General features: G+C 37.9%; 1 protein-coding gene across 1 annotated transcript; it reads right to left on the bottom strand.

Annotated features, from left to right (window-relative positions):
• Positions 1-212: 212 nt before the first annotated feature.
• LOC147887073 (putative serine carboxypeptidase-like 23) lies at positions 213-3,264 on the bottom strand. The gene is made up of 10 exons (XM_087394771.1): positions 2,944-3,264; positions 2,437-2,544; positions 2,154-2,249; positions 1,972-2,064; positions 1,804-1,889; positions 1,407-1,670; positions 1,158-1,279; positions 967-1,068; positions 753-858; positions 213-508 (listed from the first exon to the last, which is right to left on the bottom strand). The coding sequence occupies exons 1-10, from the start codon at positions 3,209-3,211 to the stop codon at positions 365-367; spliced, it is 1,389 nt and encodes a 462-aa protein (XP_087250897.1). The 5' UTR covers positions 3,212-3,264; the 3' UTR covers positions 213-364.
• Between the last annotated feature and the right edge of the window lie 11,506 nt (positions 3,265-14,770).

Here is a 14,770-nt window from a genome sequence, read left to right as displayed (position 1 = left end):
TTTTATTTTTAATTTAATCTCTTTTTGGGAAAAAAAAACTATACAAGACCTTTGCATCCATCTACTCAAACAGATGGGTCAATATAGGAGAAATTTGCAGTTCCTGGAGGGATAACCAAGGGTATGAGAAAGAGAAAGATTTTGTTGAAAATTTCCATGGAAATAAAGATTGCAATGCATGGAGGGATATGAACAACCAAGAGCATGAGGGAAAGAGAGAGAGATTTTGTTGAAATTTTCCATGGAACTACAACCAAGAGCATGGAACTAGTCTTACAATGAATTCTGATTTTTGAGATCAATTGATGTGCCCCTATTCTTGAAGAAGTCCACATACCTAATTTGGTACCAAACTGAGTTTTTCCTAAAAGCTCGGTAAGATATCTCCTGCTAAAAAGCTCTTAAACAATGCAAGCGCCTGTGCTGGCTTTGTTGCTGGTACCATGTGCCCAGCTCCACGCACTGTAGAGAATGTCAAGCCAGAGTAAGTTTGCGTCCAACCTCCCACCTGTGATCAATCACAAGTGAACAGAAAATCTTGTCAAGCCAGCTGCCACACCATTGTTGTTGATTGCAATTGAACAGAAAACTTGTCAGCGAGCAAAACCATTGACAACAACAGCAGGCACATAAACCGTTTTTGGGATGGCATTGCACGAAGTTTTCACTTGATTTGCAATTCTCCGTTACAGATACCTGGAAGATTAAACGTTAATGCAAGAGAGTTTCAATGTCTGTTTGTCTGTCCGCACCTGGTTTTGGTAATTCCATGCGTACCATGGCGTTTCAACTGTGAGATTTAGTTCTTTGATCCACCTTCTTGTAGCTGAAGTAGCCACAACTCCATCTATGTCGCCACTGTTAAAATACCATTCAAGCAGATATACCAGACTGAGCAAACCGGCAAGGAGCGGATGATCGTACGCATTCTTTTAAGTTTTTGAAATATAAGATCCATACGGTAACCTGTAGATCCATATTTTAAGTCCTTCTTCGAGAAGCTCCCGATATACGGGAAGCATTGATCGCACTATATCTTCCCTCTTGTAGTGGCTGTACACTGCAGGGCTGCCACAGTTCCAAGGTTTGGGGATCGTCAAGAGAGTGAAACCCTTACGTATAACCGGTTGTGAAAGATAGTCGTGTGCTTAGCTTACCTGCAACTAGACCACGAGACCGGAGGAGTAACATGGAGAGCCGATTGAACTTCTGGTAAGTTCAGGTATGGAGTTACAGAGTCGAGACATGGATTGTAAGCCGCCGTCAATTCGTAGGCTTTCTGCAAATGAATCCTTTAGTTTCCGTCTTCAATATGAGTTGTTGCCAGAATGTCGGCATGCGCCTACAACTGCCGTAACAGAAAAGTTGTTTTCTTGTGTCTGCATTTTAGATCTAGGGAGACAAACCTTTATTGGAGTGCCAGAGCCATTGGAATTGCATGACGTTGCGTAGATATCGTACACGTTGATCTGAGCTATGTCTCTCTGCACCTGTTCGACTGCTCTGGTGCAACTTTGGTTGCCTGATGCGGCATCCACTGGCAAGTCTTTCGCAAAATCACAATTGGCTAAGATAGCGTCGAAGGTTTCGTCAGATATAAGAGAGTGCGAATGATAAAAATCCGTTGTCCCTAAATTGTCGTAATAGGCATCAGTCCATGGATTGCCAATCTGCAATTAGAGACTTGACCGTCAATCCAGTAGCACGGTGAAAAATGGGAAAACGCAATAGCCTCACTATCAAATCCGTACAGCGAAAAAGCAGTATCGCGGGACGATACTAAGTGAAGGAGAGGTAGCATACGGCGAATCCCTTGAAGTTGATGCGGAATCCGTTTGGGCTTTTGTTGTTTTGAACTATCACGCGCGCCAAAGTTGGAATGTAGTGCCCTTCGCGCAGTCAAACGATTGTTAATTGAAAAACTGTAACAGTATTGGATGCGCCAGTAGACGAGGAAGCACTGCTGAGTACCTGCATAACTCTCGCCGAGCAGGTAAAAGTCGTTGGATTGATATTCCGGAAATTTGTTGAACCAGCCCAAGAGGAACGAGTAGGAATCCTGAGCTGCATCGGATATCAACGAAGCCTCAGATGTCGAAGAACGGCCAGGGACGGCATGCAATTCTGGTAGGCATTAACAGAATTAAATTTACCGATAGCTGCATCGCTGAACTGATCGTAATCAGACGTGGTGTTGGAGTAGGAGAAGCCCGTCGAAACAGGCGATTCCAAGAAGATGATGTTGGCAGCTGCGCGGTCATGACAGGTGAAGCAAAATAGTAAGTTTACACCTTCTGTTTAGAGATTGATGGATGCAGATTCGCGATCAGAGGAGCGAAGAATTGGGACGCAACTACTTTCTTTTCAGAGACTCACGGAGATCAATCGCGCAACGAACGACGAATCGGTACTCTGAAACCCGAAAATCTTGTTTACCTTTCGTCCAGGAGAATGTGTTGACGGTGAGGCCATCGCCTGCGGCGTTGGGGAAGAACGGACCGAGCTCGGCGAGTGCTCCATTGCCAATGGAGGAACATCCGGGGCCTGAAGCAAAAATCAAATCCTCGTTTCAAAGCAAAGCGATCGAATACCTCCTAAATTTCATCAAAGCAACGCGATCGAATTCGTATTGTTGTGAATCGAGAAGTCGAATTATGAGTCGCTCGCTTTGCTCACGAAACGAGTTCATGCCGGGACTGATTCATGCTTCTGTTTGCACAGTTTTGGCGGAATATCGAACGGAAAGACGTCGGTGGCGCAAAGCAAAGCGATCGAGACGATTCCTCTCGACTGATCAGGAGGGCCGTAGTTGCGTGCCGGAAATTGGAGCTCCGAGCCGGTTTTGCCTGCGGTAAAGTAACGCCAGAGCTGCAACGATAGTCTAAATATCTAATGACAAGAATGTGTGCGAGAGAGAAGAGAATCAAAAGTTGAGAAAGCTACCTCCGTTCAACCAGAGAGCGAGGGGGAGCTGGGGGGAGGAGGGGTGATCGGCCTGGAAGAACCAGTAGAAGAGGGAGCGACCATGGGAGAGATCGACGGGGATGTAACCTGAGAACTGCGTGAAATGGAGGGAAGGAGGCAGGCCAGGAAGGTGGGAGACGAGGTGAGATTGATCAAAAGAATGAAGAAGAGAGCAAGGGAGGAGAAGCAAGGAGAGCCAAAGCAAAAGCTTGAAAGAAGAAGAAGAAGAAGAAGAAGAAACGGTCATGTTTGTGGATGAATGATATTATGGTGGTTAAACGAGGGTGTTGTAGAGAATTATTGAGGAGACGAAAAAGCTGAGTTTGTGCAGAGGGGAGCACATGCAAAGTGTGATGTCTCTTCCTATGTACCTTGTTTTTTTTGTGTGTCTCTATCTTTGTTGTGTGTGTGGGAGTGCGAGGCTGCAAAAAGCACTTGTTGGGTGGCACACACAAAGAAAACAAGCATGCATGCATGAGCTTCCACTCTTTCTCTCTCTCTCTCTCTCTCTCTCTCTCTCTCCACTTGCTTTGTTTCTCGAATGTTGCACTTTGCATATATGATATGTCTCTCTTGTTGGGTTTTGCGTATCATAACCTTACAAGCACGAGTGTGCTTATCATAAATGCAAATAGACTTTACAAAAAGAGGGTGTGTGAGAGAGTGAGTGCATATATATATATATATATACGTACTAGTGCATACATACTTAGCTTTGTTTTTGGGAAGTTGCACTTTGTACTCCTAGCATATATATATTTGTGTGTGTGTGTTGTGTGTGGGAGGAGTATCATAAATGCAAACTAAGATTGTGTGTGTGCACGCGTGCATATATGTATGCTAGGAAACAAGTAAAACTTCTATATATATGTCATCATAAATGCAAAAAAAATGTGTGTGTGTATGCGCGTGCATGCACACACATTTATGAGAGGTAGACAAAGTGTAGGTTCCCAAAAAACAAAGCAAGGGAGTTTATATTGGTCCTTAGGGAGGGTGTTAATGGTTACACTGAATTGAGTAGACATGAGAGAAGCTCGGTGAGGATAGAGGGAGCACCTGCAGTGTGTGATATGCTACCGATGTACATAGTGTTGGGATTGACTGGCAAAAGGAAGCGCACGTGCGGGCACACACACACACACACAACACCTGCAGTGTGTGATATGCTATCGATGTACATAGTGTTGAATTTGACTGGCAAAAGAAAGAGCGCACACACATGCACACACACACACACACATACGTGCTAGGAAGACAATGTGCAACTTCCCAAAAACAAAGAAAGTTCCCTCTCTCTCTCTCTCTCTCTCACACGTGCTATAGGAAGACAGTGCAACTTCCCAAAAACAAAGAAAGTTCTCTCTCTCTCTCTCTCTCTCTCTCTCTCTCTCTCTCATTCACACACACACACACACGTGCACACAAGGAATACATTGCAACTTCTAAAAATAACTACCACCTAGTGGTAATCGATGCTTTTGGATGCAACAAATGACTTTTTACGTACATTGGGCTATTAAAAGGCAATTTTAGCCTTGAAGATAACGTGAAGGTAATAACTTTGTAGAATGATCTCTATAAATGCCAACTCAATTAACTTTTAAAAAAGTTTCACTTGGAAATTCACAAAGGAACTATAGCAGTCTCCACTATAGCACTACCTCTAAGGAGGCAATGCTAACAAGTGCAACTTCCCAAAATCAAAGCAAGGGAAACATAGCGACGAATCTTACTAACATAGATTGGACAATTTGTATGTTTTGTAGGATGCTCTCTCTCTTTACTTGGTCCATGATCACCAAAATCCCCTTGAGTAGTCTAACTTGCTTCAACCAGTATTTGTATGGTGTCAATACATCTCATCTATAAATTCACTACATCTCCCCCCCCCTCTCTCTCTCTCTCTTTGTGCCTCACCTCACCTCCTTTTGCCATAAGTCCCTTTTCTTGATTTCTTTAGTCCATTTGCTTCATTTGTGTGCAACACACACATCTTATCAAAACAATTCCATATTGCACATATGCAAAATTACGATGGGAATAAGTCGTAAAGTCGTGGAGGCAAAGGTTACCCTCTCCTCCTAGACAATAAACTCTTGCTTGCTCATAGGAAAAGCTATGAAAAATGCCACCAACCAACTTTGCATTTTCCATGAGCTAAACATGGAATTAAAGTACAAAAGATTAAGGATGATGATGCTAATGGTATAACTGTGAAACAATCCTCACATACACAAAAAGTCAAGAGATGATAGTCTTTAAGGATATTAATATAAGAGAGGAAATAGTATAGAACCCAAATGTTTTAAAGTATAGGTCCCCAAATCTTAATGATTACCTAGAGTGAACAATGTTGGTAGTACATTTCCTAGGAGGACATCCTTTCTCCTTTGTCAAGGCTTGTGGGGAGGTGATCCTATTGGGAACACATTTCCCAAGAAGATAGTGACTAGTGATAAAATAAGGATCGCGGTCTTGAGTTAAAGGAAGACGCTGCCCTTTCTTCTTTGTCAAGGCTTGTGGGTTCAAGTGATGCTAAAAGGTAGGCGAGAAAAGTTTTGATTGTTTTGTGAAAGATTAATTTGTAATACTTATCACAGAGGCTTCTTGCCCACCTTGATGTCGTAGGAGAGGTTAAAAAAAAGGGTATTGTGGAAGAAATTACATAGGTGTCTTGGTTCATGAAGCTCACATATTATCTCCCTACTCCCCCTTCCCTTTTCCTCCCTCTTTCATCCTAGGCTATTGTGAAATCTACCAAACCTGCATAAAGGATTGATAATGAATGAAATCTTAGAAAGAGTAAAACAAAGTAGAAAAAGCAACGGTACATACAAACTTAACCATGTACCAACTTAACCTAACAAAGCTCTAGCTGCCTTGTCTTTTGTGAGACCACAGGGCCCCTAGAACTAACACTTGATCAGCCTAGAAAGCTAGACCAACCTTTAACTTTCATAATTTCATCGAGAAAATTGTCAAATCCAAAACATCATGGCTCTTTCATATTATTTTTAAGTATCCTTGTCTATTACACTTTTCTCTATCCCTTCACACTTGATTGATACTTGCCCAAAGGTAATATAGAAGGATACAAGTGGGACCATCTTATAAAGTGCTTGACATGATGTCATTTATAGCACAAAATTACAATTGTGTCCCATCTTATTCAGGGACACAAGTGGGTCCATCTTATAGAGTGCTTGACACAACATCATTTATAGTGCATAATTACATTTGGACTTAAACAATTCAATCAAGTTGATGCACAAGCACTAACCATATATTTAATGTCATTGCTAGCACACAACACATGGGAAATCAACTTATTTTTTTCATTCAAGCCTACAACAATCTATTCTTGTAATTCATAGGCCCACAATTGTTTCTTCACATCACATGATTCAAGCATGAACTTCTATCAAGCCTTTGAGATAACGAGAACGTATAAATTACAAGTACACAATCATCCTTTACGTTCAAATCAATACTACACTTATGTTCAAATCACTACTACACTTGAAGCCTCACCTCACCAAACAAGCTGTGTGGATGCAAATGGGTCCCATTACCATTGATTAAACAAAAAATTATAGACTATTTGGAAACAATACCCCAATGTAGGCTATTTGGGTAAAGGCGAGACTTAAAGGGTGGGGACTTTGATGAGAATCAACTAGTGCATGTAAGCTAATCCTAAAGGCAAACTTCAAACAACTGCACATATTTAAATGTATTGAAGTCTAGCATTCTTATGCACAAAGTTCAAGTTTCTAAATTCATCAAGTATCAATCCCTTTAAATTCGCACAAATATTGTACATGTTAAAATTTTTATGGTAATTTCTACTATAAGTCCAAAAATTATAAAATATTTCCTTAGTTTCACCATGTAGATTCTTTTAATTGATGGAATAATGCACAATTTTAGATTTGATTACTTCCTTAAAAATAGTGGATTCAATGTTAATGATTAAAACGAAGGAGTAGCATTTAAATAGTGGATACATTAGATAATGCATAAGAAGTATGCATCCCTTGAACTTTGTGGTTGTTGTTGACTCTCTCAAGGTGTCATACTTAGTTATCACACTTTTCTTTTGTTTCTACCAATGTCACCAAGCCAATAAGCAATCCAAACAAGCTTGCTCTAAGGGGTTTGAAACTCACATGTTTTTGGTTCCTTGCCATGGTAAATCATGTGGTCCATGATCAAAATTTCATCTACATAGAACACCAAGAAACTCCCATGAGAACTATAAAGGATTACTTAAGTGACAAGGCAGTTTGTTTCACCAAAAGTTGTGTATCTGATTTGACAAATCTAAGTTGTAGACGTGTTGCCTAAATGTTTTTGCTTCCAAGATGAACATAGCTTCTATTAGATAGAATAATTTCACTTTTTAAAATTTGGTTCACATGAGTTAAAATTTAATTCATTTAATCCTTTTCTTAGTCAAGCAATATATGTACTTTCTCATATTGTTACACATACATGACTTTCTTAAATAAAATGCTTTATGAATCAAGAAAATTGCTCATGACATAGGTGGTCTTTCTACATGTTTTTTGTTTTTCAAAATGAGTTGTTTTCATTTGAAAATATAAAACACCAAATATTTTGCATTTTATATCATATTAGAATACAATTTGATCATAAAGTTGTTTGGAGTTTTTAAAAATGAAAATCATTTTGCTAAAAAAGCTTACTATAAAAATGTAAGTTTCCTTATTTCTATCAAAATATAAGTCAGATTCTATTTTTTCAAAACAAACTATATCACCCATTTTCTGGATCACAACTTGTAAAATGCCCATTTTCACATTTTCTCCATCTCATATTATTAATTTATAATGCAACTTAAAAGCCTTTTAGGACACTAGATCATCAACTCTTGGAACCTTAAAGGTCATATGCCATAATAATTTTTACTTAAAGAACTAACATTCATTTTTTAATAGATCATATATGAAATATTGTCTTATTGATATTGATAATGATAATGGTAGCCCATCTGAAAAGTTACAAGCTTTGGAGTGTGCCCAATTTGTGACTTCATGGCATATCTGAATGCACTTCTTAGGTAAGACCAATCATAAGGCCACTTATATACAATATTATTATTTTCCTATTTTTAGTATCATTTATGCTTACCTTTGAGAATAATTTACAAAGGACCATAACAACATGATTTAGTTAAGAAAATTGGATTATCATGTGTCTATATTTGCATTGTTCTGGTGTTATGTACAAACAAAAAAGGGGTATCATTTCTAATTATACTTGTCTTAAAAGTAAAAAAGACAACTTGATACATCATGTTTTAGTTGTGCATGAAATTTCATCCTAAAGTGGAACTTAGAATAGAATTTTTAAAGGAAAAGCAATGGAGGTCGGTGTAAGAATAAACATAACACTCATGAAAGTTTGTAAACTTGGACAAAAGTAAGACAATTCACATTTACAAAGCATAGATGGGATGTATAAGACTAGAAGTAATAATTAATTATGGAGGCCCAATCCCTTTATTGTAGATTAATATACTATAAGGAGTCATTCTCAAAATTACGTCTTTGACATTTGGGTAGATGATAAATCTAAAGAATGATTCTCAACATTATATACTCTAAAGTTTAATTCTCAATATTATATCTTTGATCTTCTGTTTGATGATAAATCCCTTTCACTCTGATAAAGAATTTACGAGTGGCCATATAGTAAACAAGTAGCTAGACTATTAGTTTATGGCAAGAAATTCTAATATCAATGTCTTACACTATGCAAGATATTGGCCCTTATTGACACATATTCTAATGGAATTTGTGAAGAATTGGTTTGTTTTAAAGTGTAAATCCATAAATATACAACTCAAAAAAAAGTGTAAAAAACAATACGTTGGTATTATTGTTACGCACACACACACAGACACAGAGGGGCTACATATGCTTACATACACAAACACATCCACATATTTACTCACACACACACACACACGCACGCACACACACACTTATAAAGCACACACACATGCAAAAACACACACACACACACACACACTCACACATGCTACATATGCTTACATACACAAACACATGCACATATTTACTCACACATGCACACACACACTTACACTTATAAGGCGTGCGTGCGTGCGCGCACACACACACACACACATGCTTATTATTTGGTCACATGACCACACATGCACATTGTTACTCCTAATACAATACACATTTTATTAACTTGTTGGGTTGGTATGATGCAGCTTACTTGGTGGATTTGGTAGCAGCATTTCTTTGTACAGAGAAGGTTGCCGTATTCAAACATCAATGTAACATGAAACTTCTTTTGGTTGGATCCCTTTTGTATCTACCTTTAATTGATCTACCCCAACTCTTTACGTTTGGCGCCTTGTCAATTTTTGAAACTGCAAAATCTTCTGTACTTTACAATTCTAGACAGGATAATTGCTCCAAAGACTCAATGCCAACATACAACTTTAATAGTTGAGGGTGTGCTTATAGATCAATATGGCTATTTTGCAAAGCTTCATAGAGCAAGTATGCTCTGTATTTTGACCTTTAATTACCTTATCTATTTGGCTCTTTAAACATACCGTATGCTTTCATATTGATCTACCCCCTCATTTTAAGTATGGGATAAGGTTGATGGACCTACTTTGCAGTGCCATCACTTGTTCACGAGCTAACTATCTAAATACCCCCAACTTGCCTCTATCCTTCCCTTCGTAGCTTCTATTGCTACCTCTAGCTACCTTTAGTCCCTATCTTCCTAATCCTGGCCTATATTGCATCCCCCTCTACGCTCAACCAATGTCGTAGCCTACCTTTATGCAATGGCATCGACTCAGGTACTTTAGCCATGCGCTCTCACTTCTTGCTCGCCCTCGATATCTACTTATCTTGTTCCTACATAATAACGTCTCTTCGGTTATTGTTAGCAAGCATTTTCGCATTCTTTCGAACGGTTGACAGTAAGCTTTGGGGATCGTATCTACCCTGGGACTACCTTCGATTTTTGGTTCTTTAATTGCTTTGGCGTCAATCGTTTGAATGCTGCAATATAGTTGTGTAGGTCGTTGCCTACCTTTGGTTCTATGTACTCCCGTGCCTGCATGGAATATTGTTCTACATATACTAAACTTTCTTGCATCATCTACCCTATGTACTTGCTCTACACAGAGTTCTTACGGCTGGCGCATGCTCTCTGCAAATTTTCTCGAGCTTTGCCTCTTCTTGAAACATAAGTTTACATAGGGAGATCTCTTATGCATTCTCTTATCCATCAGCTTTGTCTCGCTGTTGTACTCTACTTGTTGTGAACCATCCTTGAGTAGCCCTTTCCTCTTCCTCTTTCGCTATTGCTTCTCCAGGCGTCTTCACCTTCCTGAACACTAGCCCTTCCTCACCCCTTGACCTGCCCTTGAGCCACTATCGGCCTAGAACTACCAATGCACTGTTGCTCATTTAATACGATTGCTCTTCTATGCTTCCTCCAATTGCATGGGCTTCTCTATGGTAACATATGGATGAGTATAATGGCAAGCAGGTATTTATCGTTTCATAGTTATTGCTCATTTAATACGCGTTCTTAATATTGGTACCTCCTTTTGATCTTATCCTATGCTAGTGGCCTGCTTGTGAACTCATCCAAGTTATCTCCTAACCCTAGTACAGCCTATATGACACATGCACATAACCATGTTACCTATAGTTACCCATTGCATTACATCGATAGCCTTTAACCTTTGCTAGACATCTCTTTCTCGGGCGTTTCATTTTATGATTGTCCCTTTCTTTCTTATTGCATGGGCATAATTAATGCTAAGTGAGAAATTCCTAGTTATTGGGTCTTTATGTATTATTTCAGTAATTGGTTCCTTGTCGGTCTTGCATCTCTTTACATTTTCCACCACTTATTATGAGATTAATTATTTACTAATGTTCTAACTAACACTCTTCCAATGCTTTTTCCTATTCTTTTCACTAAAATATTTCTTGTCTTATAGGAAGAATCAAGCATGAAAACCCCTGTGGACAAAAAAACTGCTAGAATTCATGCCAATCTAAAGCCTAGTTATATAGCTTTTGTCAATCATAAGATGCAGAAGGCCCGTGAAGAAGAACCTAAATGTAGGCTTCAACCATATTTGGCAAGAAAAGCCAAGAAACAAGTAGATGAACTCTGATTGGGAAGCACCTTTGTTAGAATAAATTTTTTATTGAAAATATTTGTTGAGTGCATATATCTCTTCTATTTTCGTAATAATCTCGTTTTCTATAAATAACAAGCAATATGGCAATGCTTATGCACTGGACACCCATGCAATGAAATTCTAGCTTTGATCAATTTCTCTAATTTGTTTCTAACATTTATTGTGCCTCCTCTATCAAAGGCTTAGCAATTACATTATCTGTAATGCCTCCTTTATGGTAGGCTAGGATATTATTTCACTAACCTTTAAATTATTGTGCCTCCTATATGTTAGGCTTTTTCCCCCTCTAACTTGTATCATGCCTCCTTTATGGAAAGCTAGGAAATGTTTTTTCCATATAATTTGACTTAGTTTTTTCTTGCACCTAATATGTTCTTACCCTTTCCTCTATAACTTTTTTCTAATTGGCTCATGGTATATGACATTTATTAGCCTTAGTTCTTACATGTTTGATGTATATTACAATGACAAGCAAGGGAAGAATGCTTGGAGACCTGGCACCCATTCAATAACCACAGTAAAGTTCTAACTTTCATTATTGTCTAGTTGGTTAGCAGGTATAGTTCTTCCCTCCTTGAATAATTGTTATCAAGTACATGTCTACCTTGGCTACCCCTTGAAGATACATTGTTATCTCTTTTGGATTTCATCAAATATCAATAAATTTTTTTTTTTCCTTCTACTTCAGCAAAGGATCAATATAATGTTTGAATTATATGTAATTTTTTCCATTAATAAAATCCTTTTTCAGTTATTGGTAATATTACTTGGAATTAAATATATGGTTTATTTATATGATGGGATACTGAATTATTTACACACATTATTTTCCCAAGTAGCCCTTGGTTAGGCTACTACCATATATTTATTTCTAAAGTAATTATTACCATTAAATAATTTCTAAAATTTCTCCTTAATCTTGCTTTGCCGCATTATCATTCTAACCCTCTCTTCTTGTGTAGACTATTTGGATCCCTTCCTTGGTTAAGTTGGGGTACTCTGCAACTAATGTCAGTTTACCTATTCCACCTATTGGTACTCAATGCATCCTGTCTTGTTTTAAAGGGCCAAATTTCCATAAGGAATTATTAGCCTTTGAAAAAAGAGCCTTTCTGGAAAAGACTCCCTCTGCCTTTACCATTGCTTCTATTAATGATTGGATTGCTTTACTGGTTGCATAAAAAAGAGACCAATCTGAATTTCTAGAAGCTGTCAACAAACTACTTTCTTCCCTTCCTATTGTTGACTTCCAAGATGCATGCGACCTTAACTTCTATTTCTCAACCCTTCCTTCCATTGTGAACAAACTCTTTCAATTGAATGGTATTCCTCCTATCCGTATAGAAAGCAAAACTGTACCTAATATTGTTAATCCTCTTGTTGATTTTGATCTCTTGGGTAACGAAGAAAAAGAGGTCCTTTCAGCTTTGGCTTCCCAACCACTTACTGCCTCATTACAGAAAGGTATTTCCCAAGCCTTTTCAGGAGCCATCCCTCTCCTCCCTCCTCGACAACTTGAATTGGAATCTATTCGTTTAGAACATAAATTATGGGATTTCGAGGTTATAAACCATAGAGCCCCTTTTTTTAATTACTTCCCTTACTCTGATTTCCAACTTTCCCTCCGAATTTGCTGACTACTGTAAATCTACCGCCATCCAAGCTAAACACCTTCTTTCTAATGAGTTTTTCTTTGAGTTTATCCAAATTAAACTCTCAGACATAGACCCATCAAAATGTTCTAGTTCGGCACTCATTGCTAGAACAAAAGAACCTGTCAATCAAGATAAAATCCGTGAACCCAAAAAAAATCTCAAAAATTGTTGGAACACTTTTAGAACCTTCCTCAAGTGTCAATGCAAAAAATCTAACCCTAATTTCTCCTGTTCGGCCTCCATTTGGTTTGATCATCTTCTGTGGTACATTTTTCAAAACCTTCCCCACTTTTTTCCTTTCTCTTCTAGACCAGCTCTTGTTTATGCTTTTATTGGTTGGGTTGCCTCTTTCCCTTCCGAAATTCGAATAGCTCTCTTGGTTTACTTCTGGTTCCATAAATATATGTTAGAGGTAGCTCGCAACTTAGCTCTTTATATCCCCAACTCCCTCCTGCTCCCTCAGCTGCTCAACACCCCTATCTCCAATAAAATCGAGTCAATTCTCAAACCAACCAAAGGCAATGACTCTAAAAGACTCTCCATTACTTCTAGCTCTATGGCATCCACATCAAAGAAGCCATGGATGTTTTGTGGGTCTGAAGAGTTCAATGATACGACTAAAGCACTTGGCTTCAATACTGAAGATGAGCAGGTAAGAATTCTTACTATAAAACCTAATGTCTTACTTATGCTCAAGAAAAAAAAGAAAACTAGAACTAAAAGATTTATTCATCTTCTTTTTGTAAATAAAATTTTTGACTTCATTTCACTTGAAAAGGTGTTTTTAGAAGTCTTGGAGAAATTTAACATTAATAAAACTTTTTCTGCATTTAATATCGGCTTTATTTGGAAATGCTCTAAAAATTTAGCTTGTTCACTTTATAAACCTTTTGAGAGATTTGCTAATTTGGAGTCCAAAGCCCTAGGTTGCATATGCTCTACTTCAAACATATTTAAACCTTTTATTAAGGGATTTGAAGGATTTGGCACCCACATTTTATCAACTGACCCTACCTTGTGTAGACATCCTCGCCTACAAGATTTTATGAGAAAAGGTATGAACCACATTCCTCAAGTTCCCATTAACCCATATCTAGCCATTAAGGAATTAAAAACTGCTTGGTCAAAACTATGCAACTGGATGTGCATAAATGAAATTACTGACCACCATAGTTTTATTAGAAACATTGTACTAAGGGACTTCAATAACATTTTCCCCAATCGTAGGTTTAATCAAGAACCGTGGTTCCAAGACCCCAATATTATGGATGAAATTAGATATCTCAATGACTACCTTTTCATTTGTGGCTTGGATAAATCAACCCAAACCCCTACTTTCATCTATAAGTCTCTCATTAGAAGCTTAGCCCTTCAAAGACTTAATTCCTCTAAATTTTTGCTTTCCACCACTAATGAAGGGGAAATTGCTAATCGTGTTACAACGTTTTCTCAACCCTTTGATATTAACATCCCTACTTGCTCTTCTATCCCATACATTATGAGTACTTATAAAATTCACAAAAATTCCTTTAGATGGCTAACTTATGCTCATAATTGCATTTTCTCAAACATTACTAATCGTATTACTAAACTACTTAAATCCTTAGATATTGGTATACAAGAATACACGGAAAGGCCACACAAAGATTTATTTACGTTTTCACGGGTTAGAACTGGATTATCCAAAACCAGTATGATTTCCTTGTAAACTTGCCTAAACACATGTACTCTATTTTTACATTTGATATTACCTCATGTTATGAAGCTATCCCATATCAAGGACCCAATAGTCTTATCGAATCACTCCATAATTTTATTAAAATTAGACAAACCCTTGGTTATTGTGGTTTCAAAAAACATAGGAAATCTTTTTTGTTAACCAAAAAAATCAAAGAATATAGTCTTACTTTCA

This window comes from Dipteris shenzhenensis, chromosome 23, assembly GCF_047967505.1.
Source record: "Dipteris shenzhenensis isolate YYH24624 ecotype China chromosome 23, Dip_SZ_1.0, whole genome shotgun sequence".
NCBI classification, from domain to species: Eukaryota; Viridiplantae; Streptophyta; class Polypodiopsida; order Gleicheniales; family Dipteridaceae; genus Dipteris; species Dipteris shenzhenensis.
Note: the sequence above shows the minus strand (reverse complement) of the source record. Positions and strands in the feature narration are given on the sequence as shown.

Bases quoted from the DNA above. Each gene is read 5' to 3' on its own strand.
- LOC147887073 (XM_087394771.1), bottom strand. From the start codon at position 3,211: ATGACCGTTTCTTCTTCTTCTTCTTCTTCTTCTTTCAAGCTTTTGCTT. The intron at 2,545-2,943 runs GTAGCTTTCTCA...TTTTTGCTTCAG, and splicing joins CGCTCTCTGGTTGAACGGAG to GCCCCGGATGTTCCTCCATT. The intron at 859-966 runs GTTACCGTATGG...GTATTTTAACAG, and splicing joins CTTAAAATATGGATCTACAG to TGGCGACATAGATGGAGTTG.